This window comes from Heterodontus francisci, chromosome 7, assembly GCF_036365525.1.
Source record: "Heterodontus francisci isolate sHetFra1 chromosome 7, sHetFra1.hap1, whole genome shotgun sequence".
Classification (NCBI taxonomy): Eukaryota; Metazoa; Chordata; class Chondrichthyes; order Heterodontiformes; family Heterodontidae; genus Heterodontus; species Heterodontus francisci.
The window spans coordinates 69,761,898-69,781,684 of record NC_090377.1 but is presented as its reverse complement, the minus strand read 5'-3'; the positions used below and the strand labels follow the sequence as shown (position 1 = coordinate 69,781,684).

Here is a 19,787-nt window from a genome sequence, read left to right as displayed (position 1 = left end):
ATGAGGCACCACAGGCACAGAGAGCATTGGGTTTCGCCACCATCACTGGATTCCTTTAGGTGCAGGGCATCATCAATTGCACCCATGTGGCCATCAAGACACCAGCTGACCACCCAGTGAGATTCATCGACAGGAAGGGCTTCCACTCCCTTAACTTTCAACTGGTCTGTGATCACAAGAGCTTCCTCCATGCGGCACGCTATCCTGGCATCTGTCGTGACTCTTTCATCCTCCGCCAGTGCAGGCTGCTGCTGCAGCTCTTTACTCCAGCTCCCAAAGTCCGTGGATGGATCCTCAGGGACAAGGGATATCCCATGAAGAGTTGGCACTCACCCCTCTACAAGATCCCCAGACAGAGGCACAGAGATGATACAACCAATGCCACCAGTTCACCAGGACAACTATTGAGCAGGCCATCAGGCTTCTGAAGATGCTTTTCTGGTGACTGGACCGGTTGGGTGGTGCCCTGCAATACGCTGCTGCAAGGCTCTCTGTTGTTGTGATGGTCTGTTGCGCTCTTCCTAACATGGCCCTCTAGAGAGGTGTGGACCTTGGGGACGGTGAGGCCCTGGAAGGAGACAGCACATTGGAGGAAGAGGAGGGGCAGGAGGTGGGAGAGGAGGATGAGGAGGCAGTGGGAGAGGATGCGAACACAGAAGTGCAGTGGCTGCACATGGAGGTAGTTGGGCCCTGCATGGTTTGCGACGGTCTCATCAGGATGCATTGAATGTCAGGGATCATTTGATTCAGGAATGTTACAACTGAGCCTTTCTAACCCAGGATGAAGGGCATGGTTTGCAAGTAACTCTGAAGTACTTGTGCTCACACATCCATTGAAAACACAGCCTGGAACATGTAAACTCCTACCGCCAATGATGGAGGCACATCTGCCCAGCAGCTTTCCCATCACCACTGAGATATCCTTGATCGTCTTAAGCACGTCGTACCTCTTTTCTTGTCCCACCATCAATAAAAGTAGTCTCAGATGTGTGCCTTAAGGTGTCATTATCAACATAGTGCTTAGAAAGGGAAACAGTGCACAGATATAACAAGAAGGCACCCCAGTGATCCACTCAGTGCTCCACACAATGCGGAGGCCTCCACGCTTGGGCATTTTTATTCGGTGCTTCCCCTGTGGCCTTAGAGGAAGTGGAGGCAGCCTGCTGAGATGCACTTGGCAGTTGTCCTTGTCGTTGAGGTGTCCGAGGCTGCTGCACCTGCATCATTGCTGGGGCAAGCTCCATAACTTGGCCCTGCTGCACAGAGGCTCCCACTGTCAGAGGAACCAAGGAGGCCGAGGATGATGAAGGTGTCCTGTGAGGGGTGACACCCTCATCCTCTTTGGTGACATCCTTAGCCCATGGCAGGCGCTCCAGATGGCTGGAGGGGAGCACCAGCTGGGGCACAACTGGCATCCCCTCCAGATATCTCTGTGCCACTGATTGTTCCAGACTAGATGGTTTGGCATGCATCTTGTGGACGTCAGTATGCGGTTTCTGCATTCACTGCAAGTGCTGCCGCATATGGCTCTTCATGAGGTTGGCTACTCTCTCCTTGGAACAGCTGTGCGCTCGGGGCCCTGAGCCATTGTGATGCATGTGAGCTGAATGGATTCCTCCATTCTCTGCCCATGACCCCGTACTGCCTCAAGGAACTCCAGTATGTGGGAGCACATCTCCTGCTGCTGGTCTAGATAGAGCCTTTTTGCCAGTGATTCCTAAGGCACTGCATCTGTGCCCAGATAAGCAGGGCTGCGTCTGTACTCCCTTCTCCGAGGAGAACTACCCACAGCTGCCTCTGGCACCTCCTGCCATTCTCCTCACCCAATGCCACTGTCTGAATGCGCTTGAGAACCCACTGAGATGAGTGTATCTGCACTGGTGGATACAGCTCTTGTAGGGCTAGATTTAGTCACGCCGGGGGGGTGGGGGAGCTCCTGGCGCCGGGCTGAAAAGGGGTGGGGATTCCCGTTTCTGCTTTTCTGAGCCCCTCCGGCGCACTTCATTGGTGTTCAGGGACTTTAGTGATCAGCACTGGGATCCCTATCCCTTAAAAGCTAAGGATCCGGCCTCCAAGAGCTGCCAGCCAATCAGAGGGCTGTCAGCTCAGTGGTATTGGCAGCACCACTGGGAGCAGTGGCCACTGCTGGTACTACAGGCGGCCTGGGACCAGGCCCAGTGCTGGACACTAGGACCAAAGGTAAGTGAGGTGGGGTCACCAGACCAGTCTGGCAGGCCCTGGCAATGGGGTAGAAGGAGGGTGGGCAATGAATGCAGAGGTGGGCTGTTAAGGCAGGTGGGCAGTTTGCTAGCAGGGACCCTCTGTGGGCCACAGATCGCCCATGGAGGATTGATTGGCCAATTAAGGGCCTGAATTAGCCTCTGGGCGGGAAGGCTGTCTTTGGCCTTTCCCGCCCCCGACTTAATCATGGAGCAACAGGAAGGCAATGGGCCCTTGACCCCCAGTAACCACCCCCAATCACAATTCTGTGAGCTCCGCCCCCCCCCCCCCGCCTTGTTGCCCATCTCCAGGGGGCCATTAAGGCCAGCTCATAAGGTTTGATGGTGCATCTTTGATTCCTTAGTGGTCATCTTGGGCCACTGATGGAGAGAGAGAAGGTCTCATGGGATGGACGGCAGCACCCATCGGAGACAGAAGAAGAGATCATGAGAGCTAGCCTTGGCGAGCTAAAGCCTCTGCTGAGGTTTCCCAGTGCAACTCGGTGTTCGGCACACTGTCGGATGGGCTGGAGTGCAATGCACCCCCTTAATGAACGTTTTGTCCTCTCTAATCACCATCTCCAGCATATGCCCAGTTCACCAGGTCTGATTTCCTCCTGGTCCACAATCCTGGCTATCTCCATTGCTCAATCCTCCATTGCCATTATGATGTGAAATTATGTACCCCTCTGCCTGTTTGTGCCCTTCCACAGGCATTATGTGCCCATTTCTCCTGCAAGGACAAGAGAGAGCGTGTTCAGGCACTGCTGTCCTCTGTGGCCAATGGCATCTGCCACTATTCATTTGAAGCTGCATGTTTCAGTGCTGGCAGGTCCTCAGCAGCACTATTGCCCTGAGTCATTCTGAGGTATCAGTAAGTGCCCTGTGCACATAATCCTCCCATGTCCAAGAGCAGCATGCAAACTGAATCCAGGTTCGTCTTACAACGTTTCTGCTGCGGACAGTGGCTGCAATTTCGACTTAGGACTATTTGGTTTGAATGGATCGCTTCCTCCTACCACCGTCCAGGAAGAGGACCTCCCTCCTCTGCCTCAAAGCCCCCAGCATAACCTCCAGGTAGCTGTCCGATAAATGAGAGGCTGCTCTGCCCCGGGTTCCAGGCCTCCGGCTCTCCTGAGACATGATGGAAAACAGCAATCCAGCCCAAAGCTCAGTGCGCATCTTCTCTGTCCACTTTCAGTAGTGGAATCGCAGCCATGGTAATAGTTGGCATGGGGAATTTAAATTGGGCTCACACTTCAGTTGTGGCTAGTTCTGAAGAAGGGTCACTGACCTGAAATGTTAACTCTGCTTCTCTCTCCACAGATGCTACCAGACCTGCTGAGTATTTCCAGCATTTCTTGTTTTTATCTCATTTTTGATCTTGCCTAGGAACGTGCTGTCCTTTTAGAAGTGCCTGTCTGTCATGCTTATATTTAAATCTGCATTCAGTCCGGAATCAACTTTTAAGTTCTACAGATAGTTACTGTATATTCATGGTTTGTAAAAGCATAGTAAATGCTTTATAGAAATTAAAGCTAGATCAAGGTTGAGTACCCTAATATAATGCTGAAACAAGGCAGGAGTTGGATTCCCGAAAGGGCTTTTCTTTTTTTTTTTATTTCCAAAATATACTTTATTCATAAACATCTGTAAAATTTACATTGCCAGACAGTTTCCAAACAGCACCAAAAAATACAAACATTGCAAGGGAGATCAGTTTCCTTCAATACTGTCATGAGTTTCTTCCCAACCCTTCCGTTTCACAATTGTCATGTCAATTACAGTTTTACATTTACAGCAATTGAGAATATTAACGATACAGTTCGAGGGGTTTCCCATGGATCCAGCCCCTCAGTCCAGCTTGGTGGGGGAACCTTACACTGTGGTCTTTCCCCATTGAGCCTTTGCTGCGGCTGCCCCAAGCTTTAGTGCGTCCCTCAGCACGTAGTCCTGGACCTTGGAATGTGCCAGTCTGCAACATTCGGTGGTGGACAACTCTTTGCGCTGGAAGACCAGCAAGTTTTGGGCAGACCAAAGGGTGTCTTTCACCGAATTGATAGTCCTCCAGCAGCAGTTGATGTTTGTCTCGGTGTGCGTCCCTGGGAACAGCCCGTAGAGCACAGACTCCTGTGTTACAGAGCTGCTTGGGATGAACCTTGACAAAAACCACTGCATCTCTTTCCACACCTGCTTTGCAAAGGCACATTCCAGGAGGAGGTGGGCGACCGTCTCTTCCCCACCACAGCCAACGCGGGGGCACTGTGCGGAGGGGGCGAGACTTCGGGTGTGCATGAAGGATCTGACGGGGAGGGCCCTTCTCACCACCAGCCAAGCTACGTCTTGGTGCTTGTTTGAAAGTTCTGGTGATGAGGCATTCCGCCAAATGACTTTGACGGTCTGCTCGGGGAACCATCCGACAGGATCCACCGTTTCCTTTTCCCGTAGGGCCTTGAGGACATTCCGTGCAGACCACTGCCTGATGGACCGGTGGTCAAAGGTGTTTTTCCGCAGAAACTGCTCCACGAAGGATAGGTGGTACGGCGCCGCCCAACTGCATGGTGCGTTCCGCGGCAATGTGACCAGGCCCATCCTTCGCAACACCGGGGACAGATAGAACCTCAGCACGTAGTGACACTTGGAGTTTGCGTACTGGGGATCTACACATAGCTTGATGCAGCCGCACACGAAGGTGGTCATCAGGATGAGGGCCACGTTGGGTACATTTTTCCCGCCCATGTCCAGAGATTTGAACATCGTGTCCCTCCGGACCCGGTCCATTTTAGATCCCCAGACGAAGCGGAAAATGGCTCAGGTGACTGCCACGGCGCAGGAGTGGGGTATGGGCCAGACCTGCGCCACGTAGAGCAACAACGTGAGCGCCTCGCACCTGATGACCAGGTTCCTACCCACAATGGAGAGAGATCGCTGCCCCCACATGCCCAACTTTTGTCGTACCTTGGCTACTCGCTCCTCCCATGTTTTGGTGCACGCCCCGGCCCTTCCGAACCATATCCCCAGCACCTTCAGGTAATCTGACCTGACGGTGAAGGGGACAAAGGATCGGTCAGCCCAGTTCCCAAAGAACATGGCCTCGCTCTTGCCGTGGTTAACTTTGGTTCCCGAGGCCAGTTCGAACTGGTCGCAGATGCTCATCAGTCTGCGCACGGACAGCGGATCCGAGCAGAAGACGGCGACGTCATCCATGTACAGGGAGGTTTTGACCTGAGTGCCTCCGCTGCCTGGGATTGTCACCCCTCTTATGCTTGCATCCTTCCTAATAGACTCAGCAAAGGATTCAATACAGCAAACAAACAAGACCGGGGACAGAGGACAGCCCTGTCTGACTCCAGATTTGATCGGGAAACTTTCAGATTCCCACCCGTTGATTGACACTGCGCTACTGATGTTTGTGTAGAGCAGTTGGATCCAATTGCAGATTCCCTCCCCAAACCCCATTTTGGAAAGCACGTCCATCATGTAGGTGTGCGATATCCTGTCAAAAGCCTTCTCCTGGTCCAGGCTGATGAGGCAGGTGTCCACCCTCCTGTCCCATACGTAGGCGATCGTATCCCTGAGTAGCGCGAGACTATCAGAGATCTTCCTGCCGGGTACAGTCCAGGTCTGATCGGGGTGAATCACCAACTCCAGAGCAGACTTGACTTGACTGGCTATGACTTTGGACAGAATCTTGTAATCAACATTAAGCAGTGAGATGGGCCGCCAATTTCTGATTTCTGCCCTCTCCCCCTTCTGCTTGTAAATGAGGGTGATGATGCCTTTTCTCATGGTCTCTGACATGCTGCCGGCCAGGAGCATACTCTCGTATACTTCCAGCAGGTCTGGGCCGACCCAGTCCCACAGGGCCGAGTACAACTCGACCGGTAAGCCGTCGCTCCCGGGAGTTTTACTCGTCTCGAAAGACTCGACGGCCTTTGTCAGCTCGTCCAGAGTTAGCGGCTTGTCCAGTCCCTCCCTCCTGCTGTCATCTAAGACCTCTGTGATAGATGACAGGAAGGACTGGGAGGCTCTGCTGTCTGTGGGCTTCGCGTCATACAGCCCAGCATAAAAGGATTTGCTGATCCTGAGTATGTCGGGCTGCGAAGACGTTACCGAGCCATCTTCTTCCTTCAGGCTGCTGATAACAGAGCTCTCTCTGTGTTCCTTTTGGAAGAAGTAACGCGAGCACGTCTCATCCTGCTCGATGGAGCGGACTCTGGACCGGAAGATGATCTTGGAGGCCTCCTTGGCAAAGAGCGAGGCCTGCTGGCTCTTCACCTCTTGGAGGTCCTCCTTGACCTCGACCCCCATTGACTGCAACCGGAGTAGATTTTGCATAATTTTCTGGAGTCGGGACAGTTCCCTCTGTCTCTCTCTCGCCTTCTGAACACCTTTGTGGATGAAGAACCTCTTGATGTTCTCCTTAATCGCTTCCCACCAGTGAACTGGAGACTCAAAGAGGGGTTTCACGGTCCTCCAACCATTGTAATCCCTTTTGAGTTCCTCAACGTTCTCTGGGGTCAGCAGTGTCGCATTGAGCTTCCACGTCCCTCTGCCAACCCGCTGGTTGTCCTGTAAGTGACAGTCGGCCAGTAAGAGGCAGTGGTCGGAGAAGAACACCGGCTTGACGTCGGTGGATCCGACCATGACAGCACGGGACACAAACAGGAAGTCAATCCTGGAACGGGCAGACCCGTCCGATCTTGACCATGTGTATCTGCGCTGCGCTCCGTCTGCAGGTTTGCTGAAGACGTCGTGCAGTTTGGCATCCTTAACTGTTTCTATTAGGAATGTGGACGTAGCGTCCAGTTTGCTGTCGTCACTGCCGGATCGTCCAGCCGCATCGATGATGCAGTTGAAGTCACCGCCTAGGGTGACCGGCCTGGACGTCGCCAGCAGCAGTGGGAGCTGCTGGAAGACGGTCAGCCGCTCGCTGCGTTGTACCGGGGCGTACACGTTGATCAACCGGAGCGGAGCGTTGTTGTACATCACGTCTGCTACGAGGAGGCGGCCGCCCACCACCTCCTTAACTTCGGAGATGGTGAAGTTACCTCCCCGCAGCAGAATACCCAGGCCGGAGGAACGGCAGTCATTACCCCCCGACCAGATCGATGGCCCGTGGGACCACCATCGCGACCACTGCCTGTGGGTGCTGAGGTGTGGTATTCCACACTCCTGCAGAAACAGTAGGTCAGCTTTGACCTTGGCAAGGTAATCCAAGGTAAGGGCTTTTCCAGCACTAGCTGTGTAGCCTTTTTTTGTTATTTAAAGTAGACAGTACACTTATGCTGAGCAGTCAATTTTCACATAGCTCCACTAAGTGAAGCCTTCCTGGTATTGGGTGTGATTTGAAAATGTGGGCCCATACTCATTTGCCAGATTTGCAGCACACCAATTTTGTGAGGCAAGATTTGTGGGGAAGGTAAGGAATGAAAGGAGATAATGCTGGAGGCAAGCCAAACTCATATTTATATATGTAAATTAGGTTCCACACTGAATTACACTACTTTGGGCAAGGCTCTGCTCAGCATCCACCTTGCACACAGAAAGTATGCACAGGATAGATCAACAGGCTTGTTCTGCTTTGGATGAATTCTGAAATCAAAATTGTCATTGTTTCAATTAGTGTTTGTTTTGCCAGTTAACATTTAATTAGTTCTTCATCAATTGTTCTTGCATTTGTTTCTTTGTGCATTTATGCTTTTTACTAAAGTCTATATTTTGATGTCCTTGTCCTTGTCGTTGCAATCCCCCATGATATTACATCATCCTACCTCTAACATCTTTCAGACTTGCATCCTTTACTGTGTCCCTACTATTCCAATTGGTCCACTGTGCATTCCCCTTCCTTTACCCCACTGTTGGTGGCAGAACCACTAATTGCCTTGGCTTCATTCTCTGGAACTACCTCCGTAAACTCCTCTGCCCCTTCATTTTTCGATCCGTCCTTAATAACCTCCTTGAAATCCATCTTTATGTCTAAACATTTGACCATCTCGCTTAACTCTTCTATTTAATATCTCTGATTCCTTTTATTTATATTTTTTCTCCCCTCTGTTACATGGCTTGGACTTTTTTCTATGTTAAAGGGTCTGTATAAGTGCACCCATCTTTTAATACCCTGAATTGAGTGCGCTGTGCTCGGTTATATATACGTTGAGGTCCCCATGAACTATTCCCTGCTTATTTCTCCTAGCCAGTTTCACTTGCATTAAAATCATTCAGTTTAGTCTCTGCTTTTATATATATATATATATATATATATACACCTTTTCTTGCACACAGATGTATGTTGCTTACATCTCACCAATGTACAGCTAATTAAAATTCCTTAGTGATTTGTGAAACGTTTAAATCAACTATTCAATTTTGTTTCAATTAATTGGAGGAAGAAATATTTCACTTTTGATCCCTTACAATGTCTCTTCATGTTCTTTTGTAGATACGTTTATTGTGGAGCCTTTGCAAGTAATGGCACGGTAAGTAAAGTAGTATATTTTCCCCATGTGTGCTTAAACTTGTGGAAGACCAGTCACCATTACTTATATCGATGCAATAAATATAGTTGATCTAAGTATGACTTTTCTTCTCTGAAACATTAGGGTAAATTACAGATTCCGGCATAGAACTTCATTCCATGACAGTGCAGACTGGCGAATCAGGCTCACAGTTCAATGTATCCAAATCACAGCAGGTGAAATTTTATGCTCTCCCCTGCGGCAGGTTTGGAGGTGGGGAGAGCATAAAATTGGGTGGGATGGGGGTTGGGGGGGGGGGGGGGCGGGGCGGGGAGTACCCTGCCATCATCCCTCCTCCACTGTAATTTAGTCTTGGGGGGACGGCCCTTAACTGATAATTAATCCCGAATTAAGGTCCTCTTCCCGCCCCAGCCACAATTACCTGTGCCTAAACAAGGGACCCGGCATCAGGAAGGGCGGGGCGGACCGGGGGGTGTCTGGTGAGGGCCACACCCTGCCTTGCTGCCGACCACCCTCCCCCCCAGTCCCCACCAATGACCCCCACCCTGCGTTACCCCTCCCGTCCTGACCTACCTTAAGCCTGGTTCCAGCGCTGCTCCAGAGTGTCTGGTCGCTACAGCAGCAGCCGCTGCCTCTGCGGTGGCGCTGCAGCTGCCGACCTCTGATTGGCCAGGGGTTGTGCAAGGCCGGGACTTCCGGCAACGGGGTCCTAAATCCTATGGAAAGCCTCCTGCTGTCAAGTTAACTGCCTGATTGGCACTGAATTCAGCAGGCCTTCTGTACAAGAGACGACGTGGGGATCTTGGCTTCTGTTTCCCCCAACATCGAGACCCCCACCGCCAGCATAAAATTCCACCCAATGTTTCCTATTTTACAGCAAAATCAGGCACACTGAATTCATGGCCTGATGTTTGATTTGTGCTTCCTGTCAAGTGAAGTTCTATGTTGGGAACATAGAAATTTAAAATGCCAACAAATGCTGCATGAAAGAATTGTGGAATATGTAACTTCCTTTTATATTGTTTAAAGCTTTTTATTTTTACATTAGAAATTTCAGTTATTGAGGAAAAAATGGTGGATTAAAGCTTTTTCTCAAAAAATACTTTGATTCGAGAAAAAATAATTCAGGACCAAATAATAGTCACATGGACAAATGCGGGTTAATTAAGGAAAGCCAGCACGGATTCGTTCAGGGAAAATCGTGTTTAACTTGCTGGAATTTTTTGAAGAGGTAGCAGAGAGATTTGATGAGGGCAATGCTGTTGATGTGGTGTTTTATTTATTTAGAGATACAGCACTGAAACAGGCACTTTGGCCCACCGAGTCTGTGCCGACCAACAACCACCCATTTATACTAACCCTACAGTAATCCCATATTCCCTACCTACACGAGGGGCAATTTACAATGACCAATTTACCTATCACCTGCAAGTCTTTGGCTGTGGGAGGAAACCGGAGCACCCGGTGAAAACCCACGCGGTCACAGGGAGAACTTGCAAACTCCGCACAGGTAGTACCCAGAATCGAACCTGGGTCCCTGGAGCTGTGAGGCTGCAGTGCTAACCACTGCACCACTGTGTTCATGGACTTCTAAAAGGCATTTGATACAGTGCTGTACAACAGACTTACGAACATATGAATTAGGAGCAGGAGTAGGCCACTTGGCCCCTCGTGCCTGCTCCACCATTCAACAAGATCATGGCTGATCCACATTGCTGCCTACCCTGATAACCTTTCACCCCCTTGCTTATCAAGAATATATCTACCTCTGCCTTAAAAATATTCAAAGACTCTGCTTTCACCGCCTTTTGAGGAAGAGAGTTCCAAAGACTCATGACCCTCTGAGAGAAGAAATTCTTCTCAACTCTGTTTTAAATGGGCAACCCCTTATTTTTAAACCGTGACCCCTAGTTCTAGATTCTCCCTCAAGAGGAAACATCCTTTCCACATCCACCCTGTCAAGACCCCTCAGGATCTTACATGTTTCAATCAAGTCACCTCTTGCACTTCTAAACTCGAACAGATACAAGCTTAGCCAGTCCAATCTTTCCTCATTAGACAACCTGCCCGTTCCAGGTATTAGTCTAGTAAACTTCTGAACTGCTTCCAACGCATTTTACATCCTTCCTTAACTAAGGAGACCAATACTGTACACAGTACTGCAGATGTGGTCGCACCAGTGCCTTATATAACTGAAGCATAACCTCCCTACTTTTGTATTGAATTCCCGTCGCAACAAATGATAACATTCTATGAGCTTTCCTAATTACTTGCTGAACCCGCATACCAACCTTTTGCGATTCATGCACAAGGACTCCCAGATCCCTCTGCATCTGAACTTTGCAATCTCTCACCATTTAGATAATATGCTTTTTTATTCTTCCTACCAAAATGGACAATTTCACAATTTCCCACAAAATACTCCATTTGCCAGATCTTTTCCCACTCACTTAACCTATCTATATCCCTTTGTCCTTTTCACAACTTACTTTCCTATCTATCTTTGTGTCATCAGAAAATTTATCAGCCGTACTTTCGGTCCCTTCATCCAAGTCATTTATGCAAATTGTAAAAAGTTGAGGCCCCAGCACTGATCCCTTTGGCACACAACTCGTATGCAGAAATTTCTCTCCCGAAGATAAATTGGTGGAAAAGGTAGACTTTACATGGTTTGTGAGAAGATTGGGCTTGACGGGCTAAATAGTTTTTTCTCATTCTATACTTTTATTTTGAACTGGTATGTACCTGAGATGTCAAAATATTTTCAACGTGGAAGGAAATTTCTTGCCACTGTCATTGGACTTACCCTGAGCACAGTAATATGGGACTGAACCTTCCAAATATAAATCATATCAAATTGGTTATTGACATTTTTTCAAATTGATAAGAAAGATATAGGCTGAGTGGATTCTGTATTGTAGTTAGCATCTTTATCCTTCATCTTAGAGTTCCATTACGTATAAACCCCATTATGGGTAATTTTCCATCCCAGTAATAAAGTCGCAGAACTGGAGCATGCTGTTTGTCAAACAGTATCTTCAAGGATATCCTGTATTTAGCCAATTTAATATATTCAGGTTTATAGAGGTGAGAACTCCTGATCTAAATTCGCTCCACACGAAGATTTGGATTGCTGCTGATATTGTATTGTGGTATAGTTCAAAGTGTTGCAGCAACCTGAACTATCCCAACTTAGTAGTGGCAATTAGAAAGCTCGATGAAAGCTTTCTAGTAACCATCCAGAATATAAACACGGAAACCAGCGAGTTCCATTGCATGAATACAATGAGCAGAATATAGGATAAATGAACTGGATACTTGGATTTGGGAGAATGAGGCAGAGAGAATAACATTGCAAACTTGAGAAAATTAGTGACAGAAAGTGAATTATAATTCTGTGCTCATGTACCACATACCAAGTTTCCACTGATTTAAGTCTACTGTGCCCGGAGAGCCGTCAGGGATGCGCCCTGACCCTGATCCTATTTTCCCTTACCCTTTCAGAAAGAGAGAGGGAAACCAGTTAGGCTAATATCTGTCATCAGTAATTTGTTAGAGTCCATAATTAAGGACAGGGAGATTGAACATCTTGAAAATTTTTCGCTGATCAGAGAGAACCAGCGTAGATTTGTAAAGAGTAGGTCATGCCTGACAAATCCTGTTGAATTTTTTTGAAAAGATGACTGAAGTAATGCACAGGGGGATGTCTATGGATGTTATTAAAATGGACTTCCAGAAGGCATTTGATAAATGTCCCTCATAAGAAAGTGTTAGCTCAAACCAAAACTCATTATACTGAAGGCAAATTATTGACCTAGTTAGGAACTTGGCTGAGCAGAAGGGCACAGAGAGCTGGATCTTATGCAGTTGGCGGGGGTCCTGACAGCGATATCGGAAAGCTAGGGAAACCCCATCTCAGCCATTTGTAGGACTCCGGCTGCATTTCGTGGTGCATGGGCGATTAACTGCCCAGCGCCAGGGTCTCCGCCCCTCTAAGGATGGGGATCCCGCCTCCAAAAGCTGACGGCTAATCAGAGGGCCAGGAGTTCAGCAGTCCCAACAGCACCACCAGGAGCCTCTGCTGGAACAGCAGCAGTCACCTACCAGGGGCAGCCTTGGAACCTTCGACTGCAGGTAACAGGACAGGCTGACCGGGGCCAGTCAGACAGACCCGGCTAGGAGTGGGGGGGTGGGTGAGTTGAGGGCATGGTGGGGTAGGGAGTGGCAAAGTGGCAGCCTTTACCACCAGGGGCCTTCCGTGGGCCAGATTGCCCCACACCATCCCCACACCAGCCCACATAGAAGCCACCTGGTTTTACTGGGTGGCTGCCTGACGTGGTGGAGACACCCGCCCCCCAGCTGTTACTAAAATGCCAGCGACAGCAGCCAGAAGTCATCAAGTGTCCATTAATCAGCCACTTAGCTACCTCAATTGGCCTCTGGGTAGTAAGGTGGTCTTCGACCTACCCTGCCCAAGACTAAAATTCCATGGTATTAAAACAAGAATTGCTGGAAATACTCAGCAGGTCTGGCAGCATCTGTGAAGAGAGAAGCAGAGTTAACGTTTCAGGTCAGTGACCTTTCATCAGATTCCATGGTGTTGGAAAGGCAACGGGCACTCCACCCCTCCCTTTCCTCACAATTTTATGGCCACCCACCCCCACCTTGCTCATATCTAGAGGGCTCATAAAATTCAGCCCAGCAGGATGTGATGAGAGGTGTCCCTCAAGGATCTGTCATGGGGCCTCAACTATTCTCTGTATTCATTAACGACTTAGATGATGGGATAGAAAGCCACATATCCAAATTTGCTGATGACATACAGATAGGTGGCATTGTAATCAGTGTAGATGGAAGTGTAAAATTACAAAGGGATTATGCAAATGGATTGCTTGATGTCACACTCGGTCACACATGATTCAAATTGGTTGAAGACTGGGTTCTGTAATGCTGGGACTCTCAGGAGGAGGCCTAGATGAATTATCCATTCGGCACTTCTGTTTGAAGATGGTTGCAAACGCTTCAACCTTGTCTTTTGCGCTCATGTACTAAACTCCGCCGTCACTGAGAATGGGGATGTCCTGGAGCCCCCTCCTGCTGTCAGTTGTTCAATTGTCTACCATTCACATCTGGATGTGGCAAGATTGCAGCGCTTTGAATGGTTGGTTGTGGGATCTATAGCATGTTGTGTCTGGTGTTTAGCATGCATGTGGTCTTGTAGCTTCACCAGGCTGGTATCTAATTTTTAGGTACCTCTAGTGCTGTTTTTGGCACGCTCTTCCGCATTCCTTCTTGAACCAAGTTTGTTTCATGTTTTGGTGGTAATGGTAGAGTGACGGACATAGTGGGCCATGAGGTTACAGATTATGGTGGAATACAATTCTGCTGCTGCTAATGACCACAGCACTTCATAGTTTTGAGCTGCTAGATCTGTTCTGAACCTATCCCATTCAACATGGTGGTCATCCCACACAGCACAATGGAGGGTGTCCTCATTGTGAAGACAGGACTTTGCCTCCAAAAGGGCTATGCGATGGTTACTCCTAGCAATACTGTCATGGATAGCTGCATCTGTGACAGGTAGATTGGTGAGGAGAAAGTGTTTTTTCCCTCTTGTTGGTTCTCTCACCACCTGATGCAGGCCCAGTCAGGCAGCTTTGTCCTTCAGGACTCGGCCAGCACGGTCAGTAGCGGCGCTACTGAGCCTCTCATGCTGATGAGCATTGAAGTCCTCCAGCTAGAGTACATTTTGTGCATGTTTGCTGCGTTCATCAAGGCCATGACAGAATATACCATTGGCAAGTTGAAATAAAGATTCAGGTACGTGGATAGATCAGTCAATGTTTTGCAGTATAACCCTGTTAATGTCTCACAGGTCCAAGAAGTATTTTGCATACTGCACAAATTTGCTGTATAGGGAAGTATTAGTATGGGGCAAGTGGATGAGGGGGTGCAGCCACAACGTATCCAATGCACAGATTGTCCTGCCCACCTGTGCAAAGTACAGTGCTAATACACAATTTGCACTGCTATTCCCTGCCTAATCTTAACTGCCTTAAATAGCAATCTGTTAATCTGCTGCTTTCTCATTTGACCACTTTAACTGCAAATGGTTTGGACCATGCTAAAGTAAATAGCAACTGTTTGTTTCCTTAGAAGCGATTATATATATATATATGAGATTAATATTTTTTATCTCACTGCTTCCCCTTTGCGGCAGTATTGGCTGTGTATTTTCCGGAACATAATCTCTTTGTACTTCTAAGTGCTCCGACGTGTGAGGATTAAATATGGTGGCTAATAGCTGGGCATCAGTGCTTGCCTTTTGAGGTTGAGGGGTCCCTGTACCTTTTTATACTGAGCTATGAGATGGCCATGCAAATACCGGCATCATTTCTGACACTGCAGTGACCCTGTAGCTTTTTGGCACATGTCGTACCATTTGAGTTGGTGTAACCTGGAGAGAATCAGTTCATTTGAGCCAGCTTTTGCTGTGCCCTGTTACTGGGTACACCCTCAGCATGTCCAAAGATCCACGTGTGAGCAAATTGCTGCAGAGCAGTGAGGTATCTGAAGTTTTGCCTCAAGATTATATTCATCAGATTATCCAGCATGTGGAATCGAGACGAGACACTCCTGCACATTGGATCTCAAGGTCTTTACAGCCTTGGTCAGAACATTCAAGAGAAAAACTGTGACTGTGATTATGTTTCTCTTTCACTGGTGGGAGGGGGGTTTCTTTGTAGATAACCCTAGAATGCCATGTGTTCCATAGTGGACTGAAGTTCTGCTAAGTGGTTATACAGCACTGCGTGCTATAAAGTTGCTGGATGGTAAATTCATAAGGTATGTAAGGCATTTACAAATAAATTCATCATTTCCGAATATCTACACTTCAGAGAGTTGAGTTGGAATTTACAGCACATGTCCAGGTTTTATAAGATGCCAAACTTAGCATACCTTTCAATCATTTTATATAATCCAGTTCAAATTATATTAACAGTCCACAAGCCTGTGAGTCAGAAGGTTGCATGTTCAAGTTCCATTCCAGGACTGCAGGGAAATCACAGAGATGTGCACGAACTATAGATTAGTGATAATGGGGTCTTTCTCCACATATCGATTGGGATAATGTTAGACTAAAGGAAAAGGAGGAGGACAAATTTCTGAAATGTGTTCAGGAGAACCTCCTTGACCAGTATGTTCAGGGTCGAACTAGGAAGGAGGCATTGCTGGATCTGATGCTGGGAAATGAGGTGGGCCGAGTGGACCAAGTGTCTCTGGGGGAGCACTTGGGTAAGAGTGATCATCATATCATGAGGTTTAGATTAGTAATGGAGAAAGGTAAGGAACAATCTAAAGTAGAACTTCTAAATTGGAAGAGGGCTAACTTCAATGGGATAAGAGGGGATCTAACCAGGGTAAAATGGAACCAAAGACTGACAGAAAAAACTGTAACAGAACAATGGGTGATCTTTAAGGAGGAGATGTTTCAGCTACTGGCTAGGTATATTCCAACAAGGGCAAAAGGTAGGGGAACCAAAGCCAGGCTCCTTGGATGACAAGGGAGATAGAGAATATGATGAAACAAAAAAAGTGTATGATGCATATCAGGTGAATTCTTCAAGCAAGAACCAGGCCAAATACAGTAAGTTGAGAGGGGAAGTGAAGAGGAAAATATGACATGCAAAGAGAGAATATAAGAATAGAATGGCAGTTAATGTAAAAGGGAACCCAAAAATTTTCCACCAGCACATAAATAGTAAGTGATTGTAAGAGCCAGGGTGGGTCCTAGGTTCAGAGCAAAGATAGAATATTTAATGAGTACTTTGTATCAATGTTTACTAAGGAAAAGGATGCTGACATAATGTCAGTAGATGTGGAGATGTTAGAAATAATGGATGGGGTGAAAATTGATAGAATATATTAGAAAGGCTAGCTATGCTTAGAGTGGATAAGCCACCTGGTCTGGATGGCTTGCATCCCAGGTTGCTAAAGGAAGTGAGGGTGGAGTTAATGGAAGGTCTTGCCATAATCTTCCAATCTTCCCTAGATACGGGAAAGGTGCCAGAGGATTGGAGAGTGGCAAATGTGACACCCTTATTCAAGAAAGGGTGTAAGAACATGTCCTGGTAACTACAGGCTTTAACATTAGTGGTGGATAAAATTTTAGAAACAATAATCAGGGAAAAATCTACTTACACTTTCAGAAGTTTGAGTTAATTAAGGAGAGCCAGCATGGATTTGTAAAAGGCAGATCGTGCTTGACTCATCCAATTGAATTTTTTGATGAAGTAACAGAGGAGGTTGATGAAGGGAAAGCAATGGGGGTTGGTTATATGGATATTAAGAAAGCATTTGACAAAGTACCACATAAAAGCTGGTTAATAAAATTGAGGCTTATGGAATAGGAGGGTCAGTGTCAGCTTGGATAAAAAATTGGCTTAAGGACAAAAAACAGTGAGTAGTGATAAATGGTTGTTTTTCAGACTGGAGGGTGGCAGACAGTGGTGATCCTCAGGGATCAGTCTTGGGACCACTACTTTTTTGCTATATATAAATGATTTGGATATTGGAATACAGAGTAGAATTTCAAAATTTGCTGGTGATACCAAACTTGGTGGTGTGGCAAACAGTGAGGATGATACCAAGCAATTGGCACCAGGACATAGATAGGTTAGCAGAATTGGCAGACAAGTGGCAGACGGAATTTAATATCAAGTGTGAGATGATGCATTTTGGTAGAAGGGATAGTGAAAGGCAATATAGACTTAATGGCACAGTTCTAAAGCGTGTGCAGGGACAGAGGGACTGGGAATTCATGTGCATAGATCTTTGAAGACAGCAGGGCATATTGAGAGAGTAATTAGCAAAACATGTGGGATCTTGGGATTCATAAATAGAGGTATTGAGTACAAAAGCAGGGAAGTTATGCTGAACTTTTATAAAGCTGTGGTTAGACCACAACTAGAGTATTGCATCCAGTTCTGGTCACCATACTTCAGGAGGGATGTGAGGATCCTTGAGAAGGTGCAGAGGAGATTTACCAGAATGGTTCCAGGGATGAGGGATTTTCGCTACGAGGTTAGGTTGGAGAATCTGGGGTTGTTCTTGGAGGAAAGGAGATTGAGGGGGATTTGATAGATGTATATAAGATTATGATAGATTTAGTTAAGTGTCCTGCTAAGCCCCCACCTGCCAAGAATGAGGCACATCAATTTTGTCATGAACATTGATTTTTAATGGTTGTTGGAGTGAGGAAATGACTTGTTAAACAGATCAGCCGTGGCTGGAAAAAACTATTTACATACTAACAGACATTGAAGGTGAGGAAGTGCATTCCAGGGCCTGCTAAGGAGGATACAATCCACAAGGGCCAGGAATGGTTAGACCAGCTGGTCACATGACTACCTGGCTGTTCCAGGGTTTTTGAACTAGCCACAGAGAGTTTGAAGGCAGAGTGTCTGTTTGCTCCTGGACTGAGACGATCTCTTCTGTCTGCTCCCATCTCTTTCTCACAAGCCTCTGAATCCACTGAAGACACATGAAACCCAAGAGAGAAAAGTCTCCTACAGCGAACAAGGTTTAAGAAGAATACTGAGCCCCAATGAAAAGCAAGATCTACCAACAATCAAGGACTCTACAGTGAGCTCAAAAACCCGTAACAAGAACTCTTCAGATATTGCCTCAAACTTTTCCACTTTATTTCTTCTGCTATTTTCTATCTCTATTTGCATGTGTGTATCACGTATGCATGCAAGCGTGGGCACGTCATGTATCCATAGGCGGCAACCGAATTAGAGTTTAATAAATTTTCACCTTTCTTCTTAAAACTTAAGAAAGCCTCTTTGTGCTGGTTTCTTTGCCTTAGAATTGGAAAGCGGTGAACAAGGATTCACCAAGGAGCTAAAAACACAGTGGGCTGAATTTTACTGTCCCCTCGACGCTGTGGGTCGCGGCGCAGGGGCTGGTACAATGCTGTGGGGAGAGGCCCGCCTCAACCCGCGACGTCGAGGAGGGCGCGCCGCATATTACCGGTGGCAGGGAGACCTTGGTGCGCCCGCCGCTCCCCATCGCCGCTCTGCATCTAAATATTCAAATCAACTAAATTACATGCTAATAAACTTACCTGCAGGCAGTGGACGACCCACGCTGATTTTACTGACTCTGCACACAGCTCACGTGCCTTCGGAACTCCGGACGGAGTTTGGGGCGAGAACCTAGTGGGGAAGGGGGAGGAATAAAATTTTCAGGGCATTTCAGGGGTGGAAGAGTGAGGAAATCAGTTATTATTGTGTGAATGGTGGGAAGGGGTTGAAGGGCAAATAATTGAAGGTTGGGGGGGGCAAGTTCGGGTAGGGAAAAAAGTGTTTTTTGTCAATGAGGGCCAATTAAAAGACCATTGTTGGGGTTGGGGAAGGACCTCCATATCTTTATCGTGCTCATAGAAAATTCCTTAATACTGTACCTTTAAAATGTAAAATGACTTCTAAGGACTTAAAACCCTTTAAAAATGGCACCAGCGCCTGCACGGTGGCACCGGACACCATTACCGGTGACGTGGTGCAGCCCCCTTATGTCATCAGGAGCAGCTGCTCCGCCCCCTCTATTTAATAGAGCCCCCGCGTGAAATATTGTGGGGGCTCCTCGTCGGCTGCTGAATGCGGGCACCGCAGAGCACAGCGCCTGAGTAAAATTTAGCACAGTGTGTTTAAAAATAAAACCCTGTTACGGTAAGACCAGGTGAAGGCTGAAAAGGAACCCTAGACTTCTTTCTCACCTGCTCGTAACATAAGATACACAAAGAAAAGCTGCTTGTACCCTTTATGTGATGGTACAAGGACTAGGGGTTACATATTTAAGGCTTTGGGCAAGAGATGCAGGGGGGAACATAAGCACGCGGCAAGTGGTAATGACTTGGTACTCGGATGGTGGAATCGGAGATGATCAATGATTTTGAAAGGAAATTGGATGGGCACTTGAGGGAAATAAATTTGCAGGGCTGTGGGGATAGAGCAGGGGAATGGGGCTGACTAGATTGTTCTACAGAGAGCCTGCGTGGACTCAATGGGCCGAATGGTCTCCTTAT

At 47.4% G+C, this 19,787-nt stretch overlaps 1 protein-coding gene across 4 annotated transcripts in view; it reads left to right on the top strand.

The window, feature by feature from the left end:
* The window catches only part of erich2 (glutamate-rich 2), a 232,441-nt gene that overhangs the window by 75,472 nt on the left and 137,182 nt on the right, over positions 1-19,787 (top strand). For all 4 annotated transcript variants that reach the window (XM_068035365.1, XM_068035364.1, XM_068035362.1 and 1 more), the window contains one exon: positions 8,662-8,698. In XM_068035365.1, the coding sequence (XP_067891466.1) occupies positions 8,662-8,698 (37 nt within the window). The remainder of the gene's footprint in view (positions 1-8,661; positions 8,699-19,787) is intronic.